The sequence below is a fragment of the Cebidichthys violaceus genome, unplaced genomic scaffold (assembly GCF_023349555.1).
Source record: "Cebidichthys violaceus isolate CVI_PGR_0920_01 unplaced genomic scaffold, fCebVio1.0.p SCAF_70, whole genome shotgun sequence".
In the NCBI taxonomy this organism is placed as follows: Eukaryota; Metazoa; Chordata; class Actinopteri; order Perciformes; family Stichaeidae; genus Cebidichthys; species Cebidichthys violaceus.
The window spans coordinates 111,058-132,567 of NW_027176928.1; the positions used below are offsets into that span (position 1 = coordinate 111,058).

The window sequence follows — 21,510 nt, forward strand, 5'->3', positions numbered from 1 at the left end:
CATCAAATCCTTCCTGTTTTCTCCGGACTGAAGCCTCCCAGCGAAGCCAGTCACTTCCAGCTTATCCTGTCTTTTTTCTAAAGACTCCGAGGCGAACTCCAAAGATGTCTGCAGGCTCTCAACGGAGCGGTGGAAGTGTGGGGAGAGAAGAAGAGTGGAGCCGACAGGGTTTGTACTCCCGGCTGGGAGGAGCGACGGTGACTGCTGTCACCCCAACACAACCAGCAGACGCGTCACGATGAAGCCGCGACGGCATGTCATGCACACCCTTAAACTCCTCCCCAGACATGGAAATACCCAAATCATGTCATTAGTAACCCTTTCAAATAATAATACCATTCATTTGTGACTGAGGTGGCTAATGTGTAGCTATACAGAATTAACATTTCTCTCAGTATGCAGTAAAAAACAGTGTGTACCTGCAAGCTTTCCACTAAATATTGCGATCTTTTAACTACTGCACCGAGCACATGTAGAGGAGATTGATACCAACTGTTACTTTATGAATGTATCATATGTCCGAAACTGATTGCCTATGTAGAACATTCTTAAACATTGGTGTGCTTCATGATCTCTGTCTGAACTAGTCATCAAAACTGCATCACTGGCTGCAGTCGGTATTATTTCAAAAATAACACGAGACAATGAAAAGAACAAGAGTAATGCTAGAAGGTCTCTTTCTTTAGTTTATTTACAAATGTCAAATGAAAGACTCTCTCTCTCACACACACACACACACACACACACACACACACACACACACACACACACACACACACACACACACACACAGTAAAAGGTACATGTTAAATATTGCCAGGCGGTCTACAGGCTGTGGATGACTGTTCGGTTCTTCAGGTTCTGGACGTACTCTTTGGCCCGGTCGAAGCTCGTCTTCTCCTCCGTTTTGGGCGGCGGGCCCTCCACCAGCTTCACAAAGTAGTGACAGTTCACTCTGTCCATGATGCCAAACATGCCCCTGCCGTGGTACCGGATCCGCTTCAGGTACTTCCCTTTACCGGAGTAGGACTCGGCTGCAGGACGGGAGACAGGAGAGGATTTGGGGGGAGGGGGGGGGGGGGGGGGGGGTTATTAAAGAGGGGATGAGATAAAGGGAGAGAGAGAGAGATAAGATACAGAATACTCATTTAATTTGTAGAGGTGCCTTTGAATGAAAACTAGTCAAAATAACAAAAGAGTTCAGGCTTATCTGTGATAACATGAATTACCCGCTCTGCACACCGTCTGAACCCAAAACTAATCTACTGCTTTAAAAAAAAATAAAAAAAAATAAACTGAAATTCATTACCTGCCTACCCTCCTACTGAAGGTCATCTCCCCGCTCTGAACTAGAGAGGCTCTGATCCCACTCCTTCAGTCCCGACACCATTACAGATATCTGGGCTTCGGATCCGATACCGAGTACCGATCCGATACCGGTGTTTAAACTCAGTAGTCGCACGCCTCACTTTTATTTTGTAATCATGTGCAACATTAGGCTCGACTTCAACATTGCTTTACTCACTTTGTAAAACACAATGTAACATAAATACACACATATATTGAAATGTTTATTAGAAGTTTGTCCTTTGCATGAAAGCCAAAATATGTGAATAAATTCTGTATCCTTAAAAAATATAGTTTTGATACCAAAACTCACTGATTACTTAAAACGCGAAACATTTATTACCTCCGGCAACAAAAGTACGTCTTCAGTTTTGTCTTTCTGTCGCCGCAATGTCGATTTAAAAAAACGCAAAAAAAGCCGACGCTTACGGAGCGGACTCCACTTGTTTGTAATTTTCTGCTTTGTTTTGTTAGTGTTGTGCAGCAGATTACGCTGCAGTGCGTCCCGTCGGTGCTGGAGACACTTACCTACGTACAGGTTGGATTTGTACTCTACGTTGTGATTTTTGACCGCCATCTCTTGAGCTTCTTCAAGAACCTGAATGAACAAACAAAGCGCTGTGACATCCAGAAATACAACTCGACAATACGAGCAGTGGAACTGGAAACATTGTAATCGTACAGGAATTTGATGAAGTAGTATCTGTGACTAATTACATTAAACATGATGAAAGGTGAACATGCAGCTCCTGACCTCTTTCATGATCTTTGCTCCTTTCTTGTCGTTGAACTGCAGCTGTGCGATCGCCTCGTCGATGCTCATCCCTCGGATCTGCGAAGGAGAACCAAACAGCGAGACGAAACGATGACGTCGCCGTTACGCTGTGTTTTTAACCTCCGTGTTTACGTAAGATAGGATTAAAACTCACGAGGACTAAAGGGTTCGTACAGCCATGGAGACGTTTGACTTTCCTGTTCTTAATAAGGAAAATTCTGGACCCAAGGGGACACACACAACAGAGTGCTGCAGGGATACAGCTGCTGCATGATTTCACTTAAAATCTCTTAAGCTTGTGTTAAACAAGGACCTTATTTCAGGCATCTAACCAGAAACCCATTCAAAAAACAAAACAAATCATGTCTAAATATTCCTGAATAAACTAATGATGTGTACTAATACATGTTTATAGACGTGTACTCAAATACTTTGTCACATTTCTGTTGACAACCTTTTTTAAAGTTATCCCGCTACAAAAGCAGATAAAAGCACTGATGGTATTCCACCAAAAAAAAAAAATCAATCCGTCATCAGCAGGCGTCCGCTTCAAACATTCGACTGACATCCACATTACTCCGTTTCTATTTGGAAACGCATATGTTTTGCTCCGTTTACACTGAGCGTCCACACTACGCCGGCGTTTTGGAGCACCGTAAACGGAGGAGTTTAGAAACGATCCCGAAGACGGATAACTTTGGAAACTCCGGGTAGCGTATTCGTCTGGACGGACGGAAACGCATAAGTTTGGAAACGATGACGTAACACCGGCGATCGACCACCAGGTTAACTGACAACTGATTACAGGCGTTGCTGACCTTGTTGTCTTTACTAGCAGCTGTTGTCCAGTTAAAGTCTGCATATCTACGGAAGAAACAGCTGTTATTGTAGCGATCAGTGAGCGGAGAGAGAGAGAGAGAGAGAGAGAGAGAGAGAGAGAGAGAGAGAGAGAGAGAGAGAGAGAGAGAGAGAGAGAGAGAGAGAGAGAGAGACCCACAGCGCTGTAACTAACGTTAAGTCTGAAAAATAAAACGTATTAAACTTTCCACGAACTGTATCTGTTTGAGTTTATAGAGGAAGATTTGAGAGAAGATCTTAAGTATCAAACACGTACTTAAGATCATTAAAGACTACTTTATTACTCTGGTTGCTTAGTTACAAAATACGACAATCTACTTCCTGTTTACATCGGCGCATGTCCAGTGTACGTGAAGAGTCACGTGATATTCGTTTCCAGGCGTGTTAGTCTGGACGGAGATCATTTCGGAAACGATGGCTGAAACGCCGTGTGGACGGAGAGTAGTATGGATGTAGCCTGAGGTGACGAGTGCAAAAAATAACTCCCTTGAGTGGAGACACACGGTTTACTTGACTTTACTTAAAGATACGACGTTGATGAGGAAATGCTCCACTGTGGGTCCTCACCATTTTGGCCAGGTACCACATCTTGTCTTTGCTGTACTTGATCTGCCTCCTGCTGTGGTGGATCTCCTGAAGAAGGAGAAAAAAAAAGTATTCACAAACTGTCCGGGACATCCTGTCACTGTGCACTTCATGCTATAAAGCAGACGGGAAGACTTACTGCTGGTCTGCGATCCTCATCTGGTTGCTGAGGCGGATACAACTTCCGGTTGCTCCTCTCCCAGTTCTTTGATTCCAGTGAAGCGCTGGTGTGGAGACATGAGAGCTGCTGAGGACCTAGAACCTGTAACCTGGAGAGACAACCAGGAAAGGGGGGGGGGGGGGGCATTTAATTGCATATATGTACAATCATATATTATTCAATCCCAACCTGCTCGCTCTCAATGCTGAGCTCTGTCCTCTGAGGGTCGCTATCGACGTGCTTACCTTGAATGCAACACCCCGGATACATTCCTAATAAAAGCCATACCTGAAAACAAGTACGAAACCCGTTAAAACATCGCCAGCAGACACAAAACATGTCATAACGTGGTACATTTGGGAAAGAAATTAGGCTGCATTTCTCTTACCACGTCCTGTCATTGCAGTCGCCATCTTGCATTTTTACGACACTACAGCGTCCGCTTGACGGTAGTAATGTTTACAGCCGCAACAGCGAAATTCGTTTTTGCCGTTTGTCGTCAATGCGGAATATAAATTATACAGTTGGGCTAAAGATTTAAGTTGTCTTAATCATAATGTGTGACGGCGGTAATTAAAAGCTCTAATCGTGGTTTAAACAATACACCGTATGTTCAAAACGGCAAACTCGACATGGTTTGACCCACCTAGGATTCCGTACTCGGCACTTGCAAGGATTTACGACACCACGCTGTCCGTACGGCCGGTAATGTAGTTGCTACGACAGCGCTGCTAACATGTGAGAAGTTTGATTTTGCTTTGTCAGACTTTATTAGAGAATAAGTAAACGTTAAACGACCCCGAGGCGTCATGCACGAGAGGTCGCTCCCCGCCTCCCCCAACTGGTACTGCTCGCGCAGCAGCGACGTCAACAGCAGCGGTTTGTTGGGCGTCGGAGCCAAAAACATCATCTTCTTGATTGACGTATCTGCATCTTCCTGCAGGGTTACAGGTGAGTCTGCGGCCACTGCTGGTGCTGAACATCGCATTCACACAGACTATAAGGCTAAACGTTAGGTTGCAGGTGATCAGTTCACCCCACAGGTGTGTTGATTAGAGCTCGTGGGCTCGAGGAATGGAAGGGGAAACGGACGTCTATCTGATCACCTGGCTGGATTGGTGACATGCACAGTCTCGTGCTGCCATAAGTCAGTCAATCACAGATCAGATCTTTTTGAACTGCTGTGTCAGACAAAATAAGCAAATTTAAAGACGTCCCCTTGGACACTGGGACATTGTGATTGTGATTCAGAATGAACATTGTGAACATTGTCCTCTTGGACGTCTTTAAATGGGCATTTTTTCACTGTTTTTAGAATACACAGCTCATCATTTAAAGGGGTACTCTAGTGATGCATAACAATAAGTCTGAGGACCTGCAAGAGACGGATTAAAAGCAATAAAGGTTTGCCAAAATCAAAGCAGTAAAGTTCTAGTCCAAGACAAGTTCATCTTGACTTTCAGTATGAAATAATTCCCACAATGCAACTCAATCGCATCTTTCACTAGACTCCACACACCTCCACTTTTGAATGCATGTTTTTAAATTTGAAGTCACTATCCTCAGCTAACAGTGATGACGTCACAATGAGATCATCAGGGTTATTTTCTCAGACTTTGGGAGGCTTTTCCAGAGCCTCAGAGGACCATTTTTACTCTTATTTCATATATAAAATAGGGGAAATGCTTCTTTATTGAATAATGTCTTGAGCCTATACGTCTTCAGTTTGCTTGTGTGATTTTGAGATTCTAATCTCTTTCTTGTGACTCGATCAAGCAGAGTCGTCGGGGGACTATTCCCTTATTTTTGGGCTACTGTGGCCCTTTTCTAATCCACCCCACCTTCACCATGAGACGCTGACATCCAGCTTTCCCTCCCTGTGTGTGGTGGGTTTTTTTCAGGTGAGCTTGTCGGCCACAAAGACTTGGTGTCGGGCTTTTCATTCTGTCAGCATGCGGGACAGAGTCACGTCTGCGTCAGCTCCTCCGGCGACGGGGCCGTTCGCTTCTGGGACTCGGACAGCAGGTCTTTGATCAGGGAGCATGCAGCTCATCAGGTGAGAGTCGGACTTTTCCTGTTCTGTTGTGTCATTGCAAAACGGAAACGGTGCGTTTTTCACGCCGCGCCGGCGCCCCCTGCGGGCCGCAGTCAGCTCTGCAGCAGAGGTAACCGGGACGCTTGCAAGGTTAGGAAGGGCATTGCTTATTTAGTTTCCATTTATTTGCTTCGAATGATGCCTTCAAGGGATAATTCCTCCGTGTGGCCTGGCTTGATCTGAACAATAAAAGCCACAGACGGACAGGACGGTTACGCTTCCATCTATGAGATTAAGATCCTTTTTAATTTATTATAGTCTTAATAATATATCTACTCTTTCAGTTCATGTTCAGCCAATACTGACAACAGTGTTTTCAGACTAAATTACTAATCAGGTCTTCAGGAGAATAAATGTTACAGTTTCAATGAACAAAGTATGGAAACAGCAGTCGGACCATCATAAGAAACTTTACCGAAAGCCTGATTTAGTAAAGTACATCTATTTTTTTTTCCACACACAGAACCCGGTCGCAGCGGTGCACTGGTCGCCGGTGGACAAAAACCTGGTGGTGTCCGGGGACGAGAAGGGCATCGTGGTCTGCCACTGGTACAACACAGGAGACACGGCCAGCTTCTTCCCAGAGCCCAGGACCATCTTCTGCCTCACCTGCTCCCCTCACACCTGGAGCTCTGTGGCTGTGGGGTGAGAAGAGCACAGAGAGCACGGTTCACTCTTTCATTTGTTTTCTTTAAACAGAGTCCAGAAATTATAATCTGAACCAAAATTAAGTGGGGCTTAGTTTGGTTATGATACCTAGAATTTTTTTTTTTATTCATTTATTTATTATTATTAATTTGGTAACATTTGGGTCAGTCTTAAATGCTATATTTTTTATATATATATATATATATATATATATATATATATTTTTTTTTTACTTAATTTTGACACAAATCACCTGTGATTGGGAAATTGTGAACTCCTACTTAATATATAATAATAATAAAAGACAGAATCCATACAATTTACATTTGTTTTTAAAGGGGCCTAGACAACATGTCTAAAGTTTAGTCAGATTCAACCTTTTTTAAAGCTAAATAGAATACGAGTGTCAGTGATGGTGACGGCGCTGTCACCGCTCTGTCCAAGGTACAAAGACGGGATGATCGCGCTGATCGACGTGAGTAAGAAAGGCGAGGTGACGCACCGTCTCCGTGGACACGAGGACGAGATCCACTCGCTGGCGTGGTCGCCGGTGGCCGGCGAGGATGCTCTTTACAGCAGACCCGAGGACATGGAAGGTAGAGGAGTGCAGCCATTCAAAAAAAAAAAAAACACACAACACCGGTCCTATTTCCTCTTTTTTTTAATGTGTGTTAATTCTGCAAAAATAACTACATTTTGACAGGGGGGGAAAAAAGGTGCAAAAATTGTACATTTTTCCATCCTACAGGAACCAGTGGAGTGTCGGCAGGAGACGAGAAGGGCTGCTATCTTGCGTCTGGGAGCAAAGATCAGACGATGAGGATCTGGAGCTCAGCGAAGGGAAAAAGTAAGAGATTCTTCAGAGGTTTGAGCTGCAAATAACCCGGATTTTATGCTCATTTCATTATTTCCTCCTGACGACTAGCCTTCACAAGATATCTGTGGGTCATTAAGAAACCTGAAAACATATTGTTTAAATTGTTCATCCTGTCGATGTTCAGGAAAACAAAGAGAAAAGTAATTCTGATTGTAATATTTTAGTGTCAGACAAAAGCTAAGTGTCGCTGTGTTTCCCCAATTCCAAATAAAGAATCTTCAAACAATTTAAATTGTTAGAATTAAAGAAAATGAGCTCAAATGTAGCTAAAATCACACCGCTGGCGTCCCGTTTTAAGAGCCGAGTGAAACCGACGATCCTCTCCTCTGCTGCCCCCTGCAGGTGTGATGACTCTGAAGCTGCCGTATCTGAAGAAAAGAGGCTCTGCAGTCGACCCCGGAGTCAAAGAGAGACTCTGGCTCCACGTCCACTGGCCGAAGGGACGACCGACACAACTTGTGTCCAGCTGCTTCGGGTACACACGCACACACACACACGCACGCACGCACGCACGCACGCACGCACGCACGCACGCACGCACGCACGCACGCACACACCTTATCAATGGAGACATGAAAGAGAGCCTGATGAAACATGACAACAGCAGAGCTCAGTAGTCGGTCTGTTGTATCTTCAGCTGTGTGTGTGTGTGTGTGTGTGTGTGTGTGTGTGTGTGTGTGTGTGTGTGTGTGTGTGTGTGTGTGTGTGTGTGTGTGTGTGTGTGTGTGTGTGTGTGTGTGTGTGTGTGTGTGTGTGTTTACTTGCGGTTCCCAGTGGTGAGATGGTGATGTGGGACTTGACCAGGACAGGGAAGCAGAGGTGGACTCTGTTTGGGACGTCTTCCGAGGGACAGAACCACAGCAGGATCATCTTCAACATGAGTTCAGTCCGCCTGCAGGACGACAGAGAGCTGCTCATCAGCACCTCCATGGACAGAGAGGTGGGTCACCTTCCATTTAATACTACCACTCTCTTGTTGTTTCCAAACAGGCCTTTGGCATCTCCAAAGAGCCCTGACTTTACTCTGTGTTCCAGATGAAATGCTGGGACCTGGCCTCTCTGGACTGCTGCTGGACTCTGCCCACGCTGGGCGGCTTCGTCTACGCCCTGACCTTCTCCCCCGTGGGCTCAGGGTGTCTGGCGCTGGGCGTCGGGGACAGCATGATCCGGGTGTGGAACACACTGACCACCCAGAACCAGTACGACACCCGGTGCTTCTGGCAGGGCATCAAGTCGAAGGTCACGGCGGTAAGATGCTTTGGCTGAATTTCATTTTCTTTTCTTTTTCTTTTACCGGTGTCAGCTTCTACTGGATGTAACAAAACCATTACTTTTACTTTACAAAGCAGCTTTGTCATTATCTTTTTTATTTGTGGCATATAATAGCTGTATTTCATATAGTCTCTATTAGTATTTCTGAAATTAATTAAACACGTTTTCTTTTTCTGCAGCTGGCGTGGCACCCAACAAAAGAAGGCTCCTTGTCTTTTGGAACAGACGACGGCAAAGTTGGAATCTTCGAAGTCTTCTCAAACAGGTGAAGTGACTACTTTTTAATTTTCTTTTCGGTTTGGCAAAAGTGTGCCGCTCCGCAGTTCCTTCATGCTAAAATAGCTTTTAGTTTTGTTTCTGCTAAGGTGTGCAAATTACATGTCCTGTACTTGATTATAAGACAAAAAAAAATAATAATATTACACTGACTGACAGTTTATTGCAGCAATAAGCAAAGAAGCAAAGTGCCGACAGAGGCAGTGAAGAAGACTGCTAGCATGCAAACATGGATAGGAAGAATGCATTGTTTAATATATTCAGAAATCTGCTTCTTGCATGTTTTATGAAGAAGGAATCAAGCATGCACAACATGCATGTTTGCAGGAAAAACAAGAAAATACACATAACTTTTGTTTCTTCTACAGTAAAAACCCAAAAAGCGACTTTTAAAAAGTCATTATGTTAATGACCTTTAACTGCCATGAAGTAAGATTATTGCTTGTGTTTTTTTTTGCGAGGAGCCTGGTGGATTTTTCCCATAATGCCGTGATCCCCCCACCCCCCCGAGTGCCATTGTCCTGCAGCTATCTATGTCATGCATTCCTGACTGGGCATTTGTTCTGCTTCATCTCCTCCCAGGCCTCCTCAGATATCGAGCTCCTATCACAGGAAGACGGTGTACACACTGGCCTGGGGACCCGCTGTCCCCCCGATGTCGTTTGGTAAGTTTCATAATGAACTCTTAGCAACTGCTGCTGTTTTCTTCCGAAACGCTCCGACCCAGCGAAAAAAAAAAAAAAAAAAAAACGTTGGCGGTGGGACACCGGAGGGAAAAAAAACGACGAGTCAGCGAAAACAGCCCCCCAACATCTCCGCACGCCCTTTTTGTAATTGACTCTGTAATTGAATGAGCCGAGATAACACTTACCGCTCGCCTCCCCTCCCGCTTCGGTCGCTCTCGTGGGGAAATCGAGACCTGGGAAGTTAATTTCGCCAGCTGTCGGCAGATGACACTTTGATTACCGCGTCGGGTCGCTCGGTTTCCGAGTCGTAAACACGCCGAACAATCTGCTGGAAGCTCCCAAAAGGAACAAAAGAAGCCGCCTGTTTGTTTAACTTGACACCGGCTCGGCTCGCCACGTGTTTCTGGTGATCTCGTTGGTTCTGGTCGTCGGGGCGACTTACGAATAGGTGTGCAGAGGAAAATTAGGGTCCAGCTTGCTTCCTCCGTCTCTGGATATGTCAACACTTATTATACAGAACATATTTTTCTGTGGGGAACCCAGAGTGTATTTTCAACTCGTACGGGAACAAGTCTGGACGACATTGAAGGCTGCGTGGGTGTTAAACGGTTCACATCAATAGCTCTGTGTTCTGTGTGTGTGATGTTCAGGGGCGGCAGGAGGAAAGCCGTCCCTCAGCCTGTACAGCTGCGCCGGCGAAGGCGTCATCCTGCAGCACGATCCGTCCAAGCTGAGCGGAGAGGCCTCGGACATCGACAAGCTGATCCGAGACACCAACAGCATCAAGGTGGGAGGGGACGTATTAGATGCTCCCATTGAAGAACTCCATGCAATAGCGCCTGATATAGACACACACACACACACACACACACACACACACACACACACACACACACACACACACACACACACACACACACACACACACATCCTCTAGGTGGAGAAGAAGCTCCTGTCAAAGCGTTAATGGAGCCCATCTCGTGCTTGTTTCACGTTTCTTCTCCTGAATGTGAATGGAGGTGATTTTTGAATAGGTAGTGATGGCGAGCTCTGTTTCCCAACAGCACAAGCTGTCCCCTCACACCGACCTCAGCTGGAAGCCAGACGGGAAAGTGGTCGCCATCGGCAATGAGGACGGGTGAGTGACGGAGCGGTCCTGACAGACCACCAGCCCGTGGAGTCCCGTGAGGAACCAGCTGTCTAGTCCGTAGTCTTTAGGCTGAACCAGACTCCTTCTCAGTAAAACCTAAAAGACACAACTCTCTGGTACGATGATTTCCTTCCTCGTGAAGTTCTTCTGATCCCCTCTTCTTCCCTTTTTTTTTTTTTGTCCGACCGCGGCTGCAGGTGCGTCGAAGTGTACGAGGCTCCCGGTCTGAAGCAGCTGTGCAGCATCCAGCAGCACCACAAGATCATCAACACGCTGCGCTGGCATCACGACCACGACTCCCCGCCGGAGCTGCGCTGCCTCCTGGCATCGGGCTCCAGCAACGCCACCGTCTACGTGCACGACCTCCGCTCCGTCATAGGTGGGCGGGGCCGACCTCAAACGCATTATCCAGACTATTTGTTAACAGTTTGCATTTTCTTTCCCTGAATCCGCAGATAAGTTAGCGTCACGTCATCGATTTCTAGCGTTGTAAAAGCTCGGCATGTGTTGACATTTGCGTTTCCGTCCCCCGGGGACACAGAGAATCCTCCAGAAAGCCCCGTGGTGTTGACGGAGCCGTATCGCAGGCTGTGCGGTCACACGTCTAAAATCACCGGCATGGCCTGGAGTCCACACCACGAAGCCCGGCTGGTCACCGTCTCTTACGATGGCACGGCTCAGGTCAGTACCAGGCCAGCATCACGGGTCGATTCCACTTCTTAAATACGGTGAATCTGTGTTTTTTCTTTCTTTGTAACCTTCCCTCCTTTTCTGATTTACCCACTTTTTGCCGTCCAGGTGTGGGACGTGCTGCAGGAGGCGGCTGTCTCCAACTACCGGGGTCATGTTGGGTATCTGCTGTGCGTGGACTGGTCGCCCGTCGACCCGGATGTGATCTGGACCGGGGGGAAGGACTTCACCCTGCAGGAGTGGAGAGTCTCCAAACAAGAGTTTACGAAGCCACCCAAAGGTAAAACGCCCACGTCCCTCGACGCAACGCAAGCCTTTTTCGGTTGTAAGACCAGCAGACCGTAACGTTCACGCGCTCTCCTCCTCTCAGGGAAAAAGATGGTCGACCTGAGGGAGAAGATGAAGGCCAATCCCAAGCAGCAGAAGAAGAAGAACAAGAAGGCGGCGGGGGCCGGAGGAGCCGCGCCGCCGGAGACCAACGGAGAGCCGGTCGCAGGAGGAGAGAAGGCGGCGACCGGGCAGGAGCTGTCTGGTGAAGATGAGGAAGATGAGGTCAGCTCAACGAACAGCCCTGTGCCTCCGTCAGGTAAGAGGAGTCGCTACGGATTGGAACACAAAGAAACAATAAGATTGTTGAGACTTTTTAACGTAAATTCTGAAATTATGTTTCAGCCGCTTTTGAGACGCAAAGGAAACCTTCCACTGCCGCGAAAAGCAAAGACAAACCAGGTGAGCACTTCAAATGAATTCAATTAAAAACAGGTTCAGCTGAATGTATTTTCTTTACATTGGGTGTATGCACGGCTTTGTATGTAACCGTGACGGTGTCTCCAGACCTGAACCTGCTGAAGAAGAAGAAGCCCCGCTCCATGCTGCCCCTCAGCACCTCCATGGACCATCGGCCCAAAGAGGATCTGCTGCAAGACTGCGTCACCCTGGCCTCCGTCAGACACAGCGGTGGTAAAGCTCAGCCTGCTATGGAGACGCTTGCTTCACTTTGGCTTACATGTGCTAACTGGACTGTGTGTGTGTGTGTGTGTGTGTGTGTGTGTGTGTGTGTGTGTGTGTGTGTGTGTGTGTGTGTGTGTGTGTGTGTGTGTGTGTGTGTGTGTGTGGTTCCCAGCTCCCCCTGCAGGGTGCGTCCCAGGCCAAGGAGACCACATCCACCTGGGCCTCTTCTGTGACAGACAGGCTCTGTATCGCATGTTTGAGGCTGAAGGTATGTCGTCTTCTTGTTTTTGTATATAAAATCAAAAAGCGCTAAATCAGCGTCCGTGTCATTTAGAAGAAGCCTTGAATGGAGCGAAGATGTCCCCATGTTGTCGTCTTTGTCTCTTGTCCTACCAGAGGAGGGCCACGTGGAGGCGGGGCACCACGACTCGGCGGCGTACCTGCGGCTGTGGAGCGGCGACCTGGAGGGGGCGCTGCGGCTCGCCACGGAGAAAGGAGAGCTGAGCGACCACCTGCTCTCCATCGCTCCCATGGGTAACAGGCTCGCCTTCTATCCGCTCGACGTTGATCTTAAGCTTGAGGGTTATTTAAGGAAAGTGCCTCCAGATGTGCACCAGAGGTTTACGCTTAAATTCTAACGAACAGTCAGGATGTCAAACGGAGGAAACGTGGCTCTTCAAGCCTGAGAAATGAAACGTAGGATCGGTAGTCGTTCGACGATAGACGCGACTTTGCGTTAATCAAAGCTGATGGAATACAACATAAGGAGGCTTCCGGGTATCCCGACGATTCTTGTGTTCCCTCCTCCAGCCGGGTTCGAGGTGTGGAGCCGGACCGCGGAGGCCTTCGTCAAGCAGCTGTGTCTGCAGGAGCAGTACCTGAAGGCGGCGTCCCACCTGCTGTCCGTCAACAAGCTGTACGAGGCCGTCGACCTGCTGCGCTCCCACAAGCTCTACAGGTTCTTCTTTTAGCTGTTTAATAACAAGAAGTGATTATTTGCTTCTTCTTTTGGTCATATACTTACAGAGCGTTCTGCCAAAATGTGTGTGTGTGTGTGTGTGTGTGTGTGTGTGTGTGTGTGTGTGTGTGTGTGTGTGTGTGTGTGTGTGTGTGTGTGTGTTTTGTTGAATGTCAGGGAGGCCATAGCTCTGGTCAAAGCCAGGCTGCCAGCAGACGAGCCCGTCCTGAAGGAGCTGTACACCTGCTGGGCCGCCACGCTGGAGAAGGACGGACATTTCTCCGCAGCCGCTAAATGGCGAGAACTGGAGGGGGAAAAAAAAAAAATGCGTACGGTATCGTTTCCTCCCCGTGCCGTTTCCTGTCGTTTTTACACCGGGCGTTTTTGTCTTTCAGTTACCTGGCTGCCGGGGCCAGTTTCGACGCCGCCAAAGTCATCGCCAGGAAGAACGACGTCGCCTCGCTGAGGACGGCGGCCGGTCTGGCGAGGATCTCGGGAGAGGTCGCTCTGGCTCAGTCGCTGGCGCTGAGGTGCGCCAAAGACCTGGCTGCTGCTCAGGACTGGACCGGAGCCCAGGAGGTCCTGAGCTCACAGGAGAGCCTGCTGGTCAGTGGCGGGGGAAAAACACCTTGAAACCAGCCAATCATTTTATTGGGAATTGGGAATTATAAAAAGACATTAAATAAGCAGGGCTTGACCTTTTTTTTTTTTTGAGCTAGGGTCTTGCGAAACAATCCTGGAAGTGAAGAACCCGTTTTCAACCTTCCGCAGGTTCACAGGCTGCACCTCTGCGTCGCCGAGCTGATGACCGCGACGCTGGCAGACTCTGAAACCTCCGCTCAGCCCCGCCCCTCCAGTCACCACGGCAGCGTCCAGGACCAGGTGAGAGACGCGTGGGAGGAGCAGTTCGGCGTTTCACAAGAGTCCGCGGGACACCGCAGCGCCGGAGCTCTACTGCAGGAGCTGAAGTCTGCGGAGAGTCCCGCCCCCACCGCCAACATTCCTCTCAGACAGGTAACGGCAAAAACAAAACATTTTAATATTTACATGAAGCGAGTCTGATAAATTGACCCTCCCTGCGATTCCAAGCGTTCCCTTTCATCTGACTCTGTCTTCCCGCTTTCGTTGTGTCTCGCGTCTCCCTTGTCCTCAGGCGCTGCTGTACTCGTCCCTGCATCTGACCCGTGCCGTGTTGACCTGGTTATCGGGCGACGACGGACAGCTGATAAAGGAGTTGTGGCAGGCGGTGGCCTGGCTCAGAGACGCCGGACACTCCGGCGTCTCCGCAGAGTTCTGCAGGCTGCTGTTCCCCGACAGTACGTCTCCTCAAACATGCATGTTTCATCATTTTACTCTTAAGAGAGAGACGTATTCAAAGGCGTCAAGTATCAATCTGAATGAAAAGCAGTTCTGGTTGCTATAGCGACACCCTGTGGTGACTGATCGCATCATAATTTAGATCCCAGAATTTCATTTGTAACCACAAATGTACTCTCTTTGGCTCTCTTTTTATCAGACGACGTCAGTGTTTGTTCCAGGAAACGCTCCAAAGTGCTTCATCACACAGAAGAGGAACCCGAAGCTGCTGCTAGGAGCCTGCAGGCTTTCGTCGATTACCACCGCCTGTATGAACACTGGTGGAGCGACTCCACCCAGACCCAGAGCGGGCTTCCCCCCTCAGCGGCTGGCTCCTCCGGTCCCGGCGGCGAGGCGGAGGGCAAAGCGCCGAACGGAGATGCGTCGGAAAGGAGCGTCAGCCCGGAGAGCCGGAGTCGCGGCGAACTGGACTTCGACGCGTCCGCGCTTCTGTCCGAGCGTCACGCCGCCTGTCAGGCCGCTCAGAGGTCGGTGAGCGAGATCCAGGAGCGGCTGGCGGCCATGGTGCTGAAGCACAGCAGAGCCCAGGGAGGGCAGCTCGACTCCGGGGAGAAAGAGGCGGACGCGCCCACGCAGACCTCCACCACCACCACCGCAGAGTCCGGTGATGCTGGGCAACGGTAAGGGGGGAGGGGCTTAATTGGCCGAACTACTGGAACTATATTCATGGGAAGGCAGAATGTGGCTCGGCTGGGGGTGTGGTCCCCCAATTAAACGTCTCTATTTTCTGTCCCTCAGCCCCGAGGACCAGGAGACTCTGTTCTCTTTGTCCACCAAGATGTCAGAACACCAGAAACGGCTGCTTGAGCTACCTGACACAATCAAGGTACAGCTCCCTACGACACACACACACACACACACACACACACACACACACACACACAGTATGAGATTAGAGGAGGGGCAGCTTCCCAGGTTGTCAATCGCCTCAATTTAAACTCTGTTCGGGTTTAAGTTTCTGTCATTTTAAAGTGTTAACCGCCAAAAAAAACATGCTTAAGATTTCCCCTCATCATGCGATCTTTGTGTCCTCCTCAGATGTATCCTCGCCCAGACGTTGTCGAATGCTGCCTGGTTCTCCTGCACCTCAGCAAGTCTTCGCCGTCCGCGTCGGAGCCGCTCCAACAAAAGGCCAAAGATCTGCTCCGCAAATACGGAAGCGGTGCCTCGAGCCGCAAAGCCTCCCGGCAGTTCCTCACCTGAGCCTGTCGCCGGCAGACTTAAGAGAAGCACTTCCACTGTACAGCTTTTTTGTTGAATGAATAAACCATAATAAATACGAAATGCCGTTAGAGCGTCCTAATTTCGTTTGAGTCCAGAAAGCCCTGAAGGACGCTCAAATTGATGCGTGCACTGTAGCTTTAAGAGATCAAAGCTACTTTTCAACATGCTATACTATGACTTTTTTTTTTTTTTTTTTTTTACATACTATGCTCTGACGTTTTAATTACTTTTATGACATAGTATATGAATTTTTTTGTGATTTTTTTTACTTACGTTCACGAGGGCCACAAGTTTTCCATTTTCTAACAAATGGAGAAGTTTGAAAAGTGTCGAGAACATCGGTTTGTCTGTCCTTGAGTAATAAAGGACCCAAAGGGTTCCTGGTCACGATTCTACGTCAGCGGGACAGAACTTATATTATAACTTAAATTATAACCACGGCTCTAGGAGTACAGCTTGTTCAGCCACATGAGTTTGAGCAACAACAGGTGTTTGTGCTCTTTTATGTGTGTATGGGGCTGCATGTGTCGGCAGCCCCACTCTTAACAATTGGAGGTTTGCTGCCAAACACAACCTGCTTACAGATTTCACCTAATTGTCAATGTCCTCTCTCTCAGACTCTGTTGAACGCTGCCTCAGCCGGTCATGTTTCTGAGTCGCACCAACAAAGACGCCCGTCCTCAAAGAGTCCCAACCCTTCCTCAACTAAGTCTTTCATCAGTAGACTGGAAGAAGCGCATCCTGCAGATGTTCAGACGTGAGAACACGGGACTGTGGTTATTTTACCGACACAGAATCTAAAAGAGAGTTTCTAATGACTCGAGATGAACCGGTAAAGCCGTGTGTGAAAGAAAAAAAAAAAAAAAGATGAAATACTTAAAAGGTTTACATTGAAAATACAAAACAATTTAATATACAACTGTTTCAAACAATGTAGAATGTAAAAACAACAGTAAGCACAACATGTGTAAACCTGACTGTGGACAGTTTGGTTTGGTGGGTGGATGAACAGAACGACAGTAGTTTGCCCATTGAAATGCATGCATAACCCAGCACAGTTATACACTCCGACGCCCCGCTGTTAAAAGTTTTCTGAAAAGTGGAAAAGAGCTAAAACATTTTTTTATTTTCATCAAAATTATACATTGTAAATTTACAGGCCCTTCCAACATTAACTTAAAAAAAAAATGAACTGCCTGCAACAAGAGAGGAATCCCGCTGAGGAGGAGGAGGAAGAGGAAGAGGAGGAGGATGGTCTGAACTGAAGACTGGTTTTTGGCAACGTTTGGTCTGAAATCACAGTGTGATACAGGGGCTGGTCCCACGCTGTTAAAGAAGGGTGTCACTAGAATGCTGCCGAAAAGAAGAGAAACAAACTGTTTTTAAAAGTGTTCTGATATATATGACCTTATACTCAGTAAAAGCGCCTAAAAAAAAAAAAAAAAAAAAAGAACACGACTGAGCCAGTGAGGGGGATCCTATGTCACTGTGAGTCCATTGTACAGTCACTCAGGAGGAAGATTTAAAGAAATGGATTTAGTTTAGTCTCGTTCAGGGACCGGGTGTCGAGGGAGATCAGAGGGGGAGGAGGGGGGTGGGGGGGGGGGGATCTGCTGGTTGGGTGTTTTTTTTTTTTAAAACAAGTGCGTATTCCACTTGAAAGACGCGAGCGCTCAGTCAGTGCTTGTTGTTGGTCTCCTCCTGGCCCGAGCTGGAGATGCCGTTCTGGGGCTGGGTGGAGCCCGAGCCCAGGCCGTACAATCTCCCACAATACTTTGCGTCATCGATGTTGTCTTCGAAGAACAGCTGAACAAAACAAAACAAAAACAGATATCGATTAACACCTTGTATTCGTACATGCTGTAACCACAAGCACCACAGATTCACTTCTTTGGTGTATTTGCTTTCAAAAGCAGGAAGTTAGAGTGAGTTTGGGTCAAAACACACAGCAGCTCGCTCCCATTGATTTTCCGTGAGACGCAGTGAATCTCTAGTGAGGAGCGTGACAGGATGGCCAGTAATACCCAGAGAAGAGATCATAAATAAAATGTGATCGGGAAGGGAAAGCTACAATAAAAAAAAAAAAAAAACACCACCACCACCTCCACCTCTGTGTATTTGTGCAACGGTACCTCTTTCATCCTGAAGAAAGCCATGCCGGTGAGAAGCGAGTCGGATCCGGCCTGATGCTGCCGCCCGATCCTCTTCAGCTCCAGCTGGTCCGCTACTTCCTGTAGTCCTCCCTGCAAAAAACACACACAAGTCCAAAAACACAGACGTGAGATGGCTAAAGATCTGAGATGATTTGACGAATTTAGTCTGCCATGTACAAGTGGAGGATACAACTATGGCCTCAGACTGTTGAGCTGGATACATGCCCCCCCCCCTGTACGTCTGTATCCAGTATAGAATACCTTTAGGTTCTTGCAGCTCTTCATCAGGTATTTGACGTCGTAGATTGCCGGGAAGAAGAGGTTGAGGATCTGGAAGAAGTCGTGTTCCTCCTCGGGGAGCCGTGTGTCCGTCAGGAGCTTCACCAGGTAGCCGAAGTCATAGCCGCTGAAACGGCAGGACGCAGGGATGTGGGTTAAACTGGTGTTTCATATTGAACCAGTACACTGGACTTTACCACTACAGATTGTTGACCCCAGCAGCCGCTCCTGAGTGGAACAGAATTCCACTTATTGTATTTTTTTTCCCTTCTTTTTTCTCCGCTCACCTATTCTGTTTAAATCCAGAATGTGGCCGTAGTGGCACAGCTTTCACTCTCGTCGCTTCACATTAAATAAACTGGAGGATTAACAGTCCTCTGAACTGACTGACCTGTGGAAGGAGAGCCACTTGACGTTTTCACACAGCACCAGACCGGACGTCATGAGGAGCTCAGCGAAGTAGAGCGTGTCGATTCCTTCTTCTTCGTGTTTTTTGAACTGGAGGCCGGAGTTCTGGAGCAGGTCTATGGAGTCCTGCGAGTACATGTCTTCTCTGCGAGGAGCAAAAAAAAAAAAAAACAACAACAAAAGCAGACGGCCGTTAAGGGAGCGCTACCACCGAATCGTGGATCAGATCAGAAAGCGCTTAGAAGACGGTCCGCTCACGTGAGGTTGAACTTGAAGTTGAACTGCCACGTCGTGGTGCCGGGCGGGTAGTCTCCATCCTCGTTCATGAACGTGAGGCCCAGCTGGATGATCTTCAGGAGGTCCACGTTGCACCTCAGCAGCTGGTACTGGTAGTCTACTGTGCTGCGAAACTCGCCGATCGGCCGGACAACCACCCCGGGGAATTCTGTGTCCTGATGAAATATAAAAAGACGTGAACAGAACATCCCACGTGTTTAACATAAAACGTGCAACTACTGCACTTTGCATGATCTATAAAAAAGGTAACACAACGTCTCTTACCATGGCAATGAAATTGTAGCTTTGAATAATTTGCCGGATCTTCCTCATTTCCTCCTCCACATTGCTCGCCCAGACTTCACAGATTATCTGACTGGAATCTGTAAGTGCGGCTGGCATGTTGGCAGGTCAGGAAAAAGAGCTAAAACCCCAACAATCCTGGAATCGCGTGAAGGGGGGGGGGGACGGGGGACGGGGGGAGGGGAGGAGGGCACTGTGATGAAGGCAGACACCTCTGGGAGGAGGGATCAACACTGGTATTAGAACATCAGATTAACAAGGAGGATGAACCACTGAGAGATCAATCTATTCATTGATACTTTTGGACGCAACTCCACACGTTAGATCCCTTTTAAATACGATTTTAATGTTTTAATTGCCTTATTAAGCTTCTATTTAAAGCTGCATCAAGCAAAAACAAAACCAAACTGTTAAAGACTGGAGGCAGCGTGACTAACGTTACAGTCTCTCTTCAGCCCGTTTAGTACAACTGGTTAACGCTAATGCACTCCGATACAGCAGCGTGTCGTGCAATTAAACATACTATAATGAAGGTTATTGTGATTATCTTTCGCTTAAACCGTTTAAGAGAAGTAGTGATTTGAACACTTAGTTATTGTATGGCGTTACACTGCGAGTATTTAGCCTCTAACGTTACAGTAACGGATTTAAGCGGCATTTTCCCCCCTCTTCATTCACCGCAATGACTAAATTAATTTTGATACAACTCCTGACGAATAGTTATGAAATAGAACTTCCTTTTAAATTAACTACCTTTACGTTAGCATGGCATTGAGTTGAATCAACCTTATGTAAGTTAGCTGGTAGTCGCTTATAATAATAATCGGATATCTAACAAAATAACACCAGAAATGAAAAGCGTCTCTTTTAACTTAAAGTCTTTGGAATTGAATAACGTTAATAGTGTTTAAGAACTCGGGAGGTTTTGGTTAACGGCACAGTTTGAAGCAACATTTGATAGAAACGCTGCAGCGAGGGACCGAAAGCACTGGCTACGTACTTAGCATGAGCGGCTAACGTTTACAAGCTAATCCTCGCGCTGCCAGAGAAAGCTAACAACACCGGAGCAAAGAATAAATGAAACGGTTCTGCTTTCACACCTATCAACGTGTCGCCACTGCTACGCGCACGGTGGACGTTGCATCGCATCGCTGTGTAAAGTGTAAAAGTATTAAAAAGACAGGTTTACCTCAGAATTTCCTCGACGTAACCTGGCAAGCTAGCCAGTTGATAGCGCTTCTGTTGTTCTTCTTCTTCGTTTTCTCCCTATTCTACATTTTCTTCTTCGTGGGTGTTGGCGGATCGAGACGGTACATGCGCACACCGCCTCCTACTGTATGGTTTGAGTAACGACGTGAAATGAGACGTATTAGGCTCAACGGGCAAATACAAAAACAGGCAAACTTTTATTCTATTACATTTATTTGAGAACCATAGTTAAATTTTTTTGCAAATTCTTATTGTAAAAATAAAGATTTTAAATTTAAGAACAAAACATGATGAATTGGAATAGATTCAACTATCCAACAGTAGAGAGTTACACAATTGGCTTCACATTGACCAACTAGAAAATTGCTATTTACAGATTAATGCATAAATAATACAACAATATGACTTTTACGATCTTTTTTTTTTATCATATTAGTGCTTTTACTTTTGACACTTTAAGTACATTTTACTTCAAAGTACCTAACTTAAGTTTTTAATACTTCCTATGTTCACATTTTTACTTAGTTAAAAGACCTGAACACTTCTTCTACCACTTGTCAAAGAAACAGTTCTGATGCAAACTGTCCACAATAAAGTCTATGGATTAAGAAACAAACAAAACAAACATTTTATCTCTGCTCAATAATAGCCTAATTTACACCATTACGTGGACATTGTGCCCAAATGTGCTCGTCGAATGAGTCACTATAAAAAGCCTCAAGTCTTCTGGTTTCAGACTCGCCACCAGATTTTGGAACCTGGCTGGAAAGATCTGCTCCCATTCATCCAACAAAACCTGCTCGTAGTCGATGCTGGACGGGGAGTCCGTCGCCATGTCCAACAGGGAAGCTTAAACACATCTGTAAACACACAGTAAAATAGAGTTGTTTTCTGTAGCATGCAGATTGCTCTTCAATGGAACGACTGGATCCAAACCTTGAGACCACACTGAG

At 47.1% G+C, this 21,510-nt stretch overlaps 3 protein-coding genes across 6 annotated transcripts; 1 reads left to right on the forward strand and 2 right to left on the reverse strand.

Annotated features, from left to right (window-relative positions):
* Positions 1 to 666: 666 nt before the first annotated feature.
* Positions 667 to 4,170, reverse strand: mrpl22 (mitochondrial ribosomal protein L22). The gene is made up of 7 exons (XM_068736585.1): positions 4,114 to 4,170; positions 3,971 to 4,013; positions 3,705 to 3,834; positions 3,548 to 3,613; positions 2,102 to 2,179; positions 1,876 to 1,945; positions 667 to 1,034 (listed from the first exon to the last, which is right to left on the reverse strand). The coding sequence occupies exons 1-7, from the start codon at positions 4,136 to 4,138 to the stop codon at positions 826 to 828; spliced, it is 621 nt and encodes a 206-aa protein (XP_068592686.1). The 5' UTR covers positions 4,139 to 4,170; the 3' UTR covers positions 667 to 825.
* A 132-nt stretch (positions 4,171 to 4,302) lies between these two features.
* On the forward strand, positions 4,303 to 15,982 carry gemin5 (gem (nuclear organelle) associated protein 5). Of its 2 annotated transcripts, none has more exons than XM_068736583.1 (28): positions 4,303 to 4,676; positions 5,627 to 5,781; positions 6,284 to 6,465; positions 6,913 to 7,064; positions 7,217 to 7,315; positions 7,688 to 7,820; positions 8,120 to 8,285; positions 8,381 to 8,593; positions 8,797 to 8,882; positions 9,476 to 9,558; positions 10,230 to 10,366; positions 10,644 to 10,717; positions 10,927 to 11,108; positions 11,271 to 11,410; positions 11,528 to 11,699; positions 11,790 to 12,005; positions 12,092 to 12,148; positions 12,254 to 12,379; positions 12,543 to 12,638; positions 12,767 to 12,904; positions 13,181 to 13,328; positions 13,506 to 13,625; positions 13,724 to 13,934; positions 14,100 to 14,342; positions 14,482 to 14,644; positions 14,845 to 15,325; positions 15,444 to 15,531; positions 15,744 to 15,982. In XM_068736583.1, the coding sequence occupies exons 1-28, from the start codon at positions 4,535 to 4,537 to the stop codon at positions 15,906 to 15,908; spliced, it is 4,368 nt and encodes a 1,455-aa protein (XP_068592684.1). In that variant the 5' UTR covers positions 4,303 to 4,534; the 3' UTR covers positions 15,909 to 15,982. The 2 variants fall into 2 exon arrangements, with proteins under 2 accessions (XP_068592684.1, XP_068592685.1); XM_068736584.1 differs by having other exon boundaries at positions 12,254 to 12,376.
* Positions 15,983 to 17,033: 1,051 nt separating this feature from the next.
* cnot8 (CCR4-NOT transcription complex, subunit 8) lies at positions 17,034 to 20,609 on the reverse strand. 3 transcript variants are annotated; one of them, XM_068736615.1, is made up of 7 exons: positions 20,538 to 20,609; positions 19,331 to 19,486; positions 19,028 to 19,221; positions 18,753 to 18,914; positions 18,344 to 18,488; positions 18,062 to 18,172; positions 17,034 to 17,735 (listed from the first exon to the last, which is right to left on the reverse strand). In XM_068736615.1, the coding sequence occupies exons 2-7, from the start codon at positions 19,445 to 19,447 to the stop codon at positions 17,607 to 17,609; spliced, it is 858 nt and encodes a 285-aa protein (XP_068592716.1). In that variant the 5' UTR covers positions 19,448 to 19,486; positions 20,538 to 20,609; the 3' UTR covers positions 17,034 to 17,606. The 3 variants fall into 3 exon arrangements, with proteins under 3 accessions (XP_068592716.1, XP_068592713.1, XP_068592715.1); XM_068736612.1 differs by having other exon boundaries at positions 19,331 to 19,562; XM_068736614.1 differs by lacking the exon at positions 20,538 to 20,609 and having other exon boundaries at positions 19,331 to 20,478.
* Between the last annotated feature and the right edge of the window lie 901 nt (positions 20,610 to 21,510).

What these genes read in the sequence shown, in the direction of transcription:
- mrpl22 (XM_068736585.1), bottom strand. Translation starts at nt 4,138, where the DNA reads ATGGCGACTGCAATGACAGGACGTG. An exon ending in TCCGGGGTGTTGCATTCAAG is followed by an intron (nt 3,835 to 3,970) that starts GTAAGCACGTCG and finishes TTGTCTCTCCAG; the next exon opens with GTTACAGGTTCTAGGTCCTC. An exon ending in CAAATCCAACCTGTACGTAG is followed by an intron (nt 1,035 to 1,875) that starts GTAAGTGTCTCC and finishes CCCGTCCTGCAG; the next exon opens with CCGAGTCCTACTCCGGTAAA.
- gemin5 (XM_068736583.1), top strand. Translation starts at nt 4,535, where the DNA reads ATGCACGAGAGGTCGCTCCCCGCCTCCCCCAACTGGTACTGCTCGCGC. An exon ending in TGGAGCTCTGTGGCTGTGGG is followed by an intron (nt 6,466 to 6,912) that starts GTGAGAAGAGCA and finishes GCTCTGTCCAAG; the next exon opens with GTACAAAGACGGGATGATCG. An exon ending in GCTCACAGGAGAGCCTGCTG is followed by an intron (nt 13,935 to 14,099) that starts GTCAGTGGCGGG and finishes AACCTTCCGCAG; the next exon opens with GTTCACAGGCTGCACCTCTG.
- cnot8 (XM_068736615.1), bottom strand. Translation starts at nt 19,447, where the DNA reads ATGCCAGCCGCACTTACAGATTCCAGTCAGATAATCTGTGAAGTCTGG. An exon ending in AGAGCTGCAAGAACCTAAAG is followed by an intron (nt 18,173 to 18,343) that starts GTATTCTATACT and finishes TGTTTTTTGCAG; the next exon opens with GGAGGACTACAGGAAGTAGC. An exon ending in CTTTCTTCAGGATGAAAGAG is followed by an intron (nt 17,736 to 18,061) that starts GTACCGTTGCAC and finishes TGTTTTGTTCAG; the next exon opens with CTGTTCTTCGAAGACAACAT.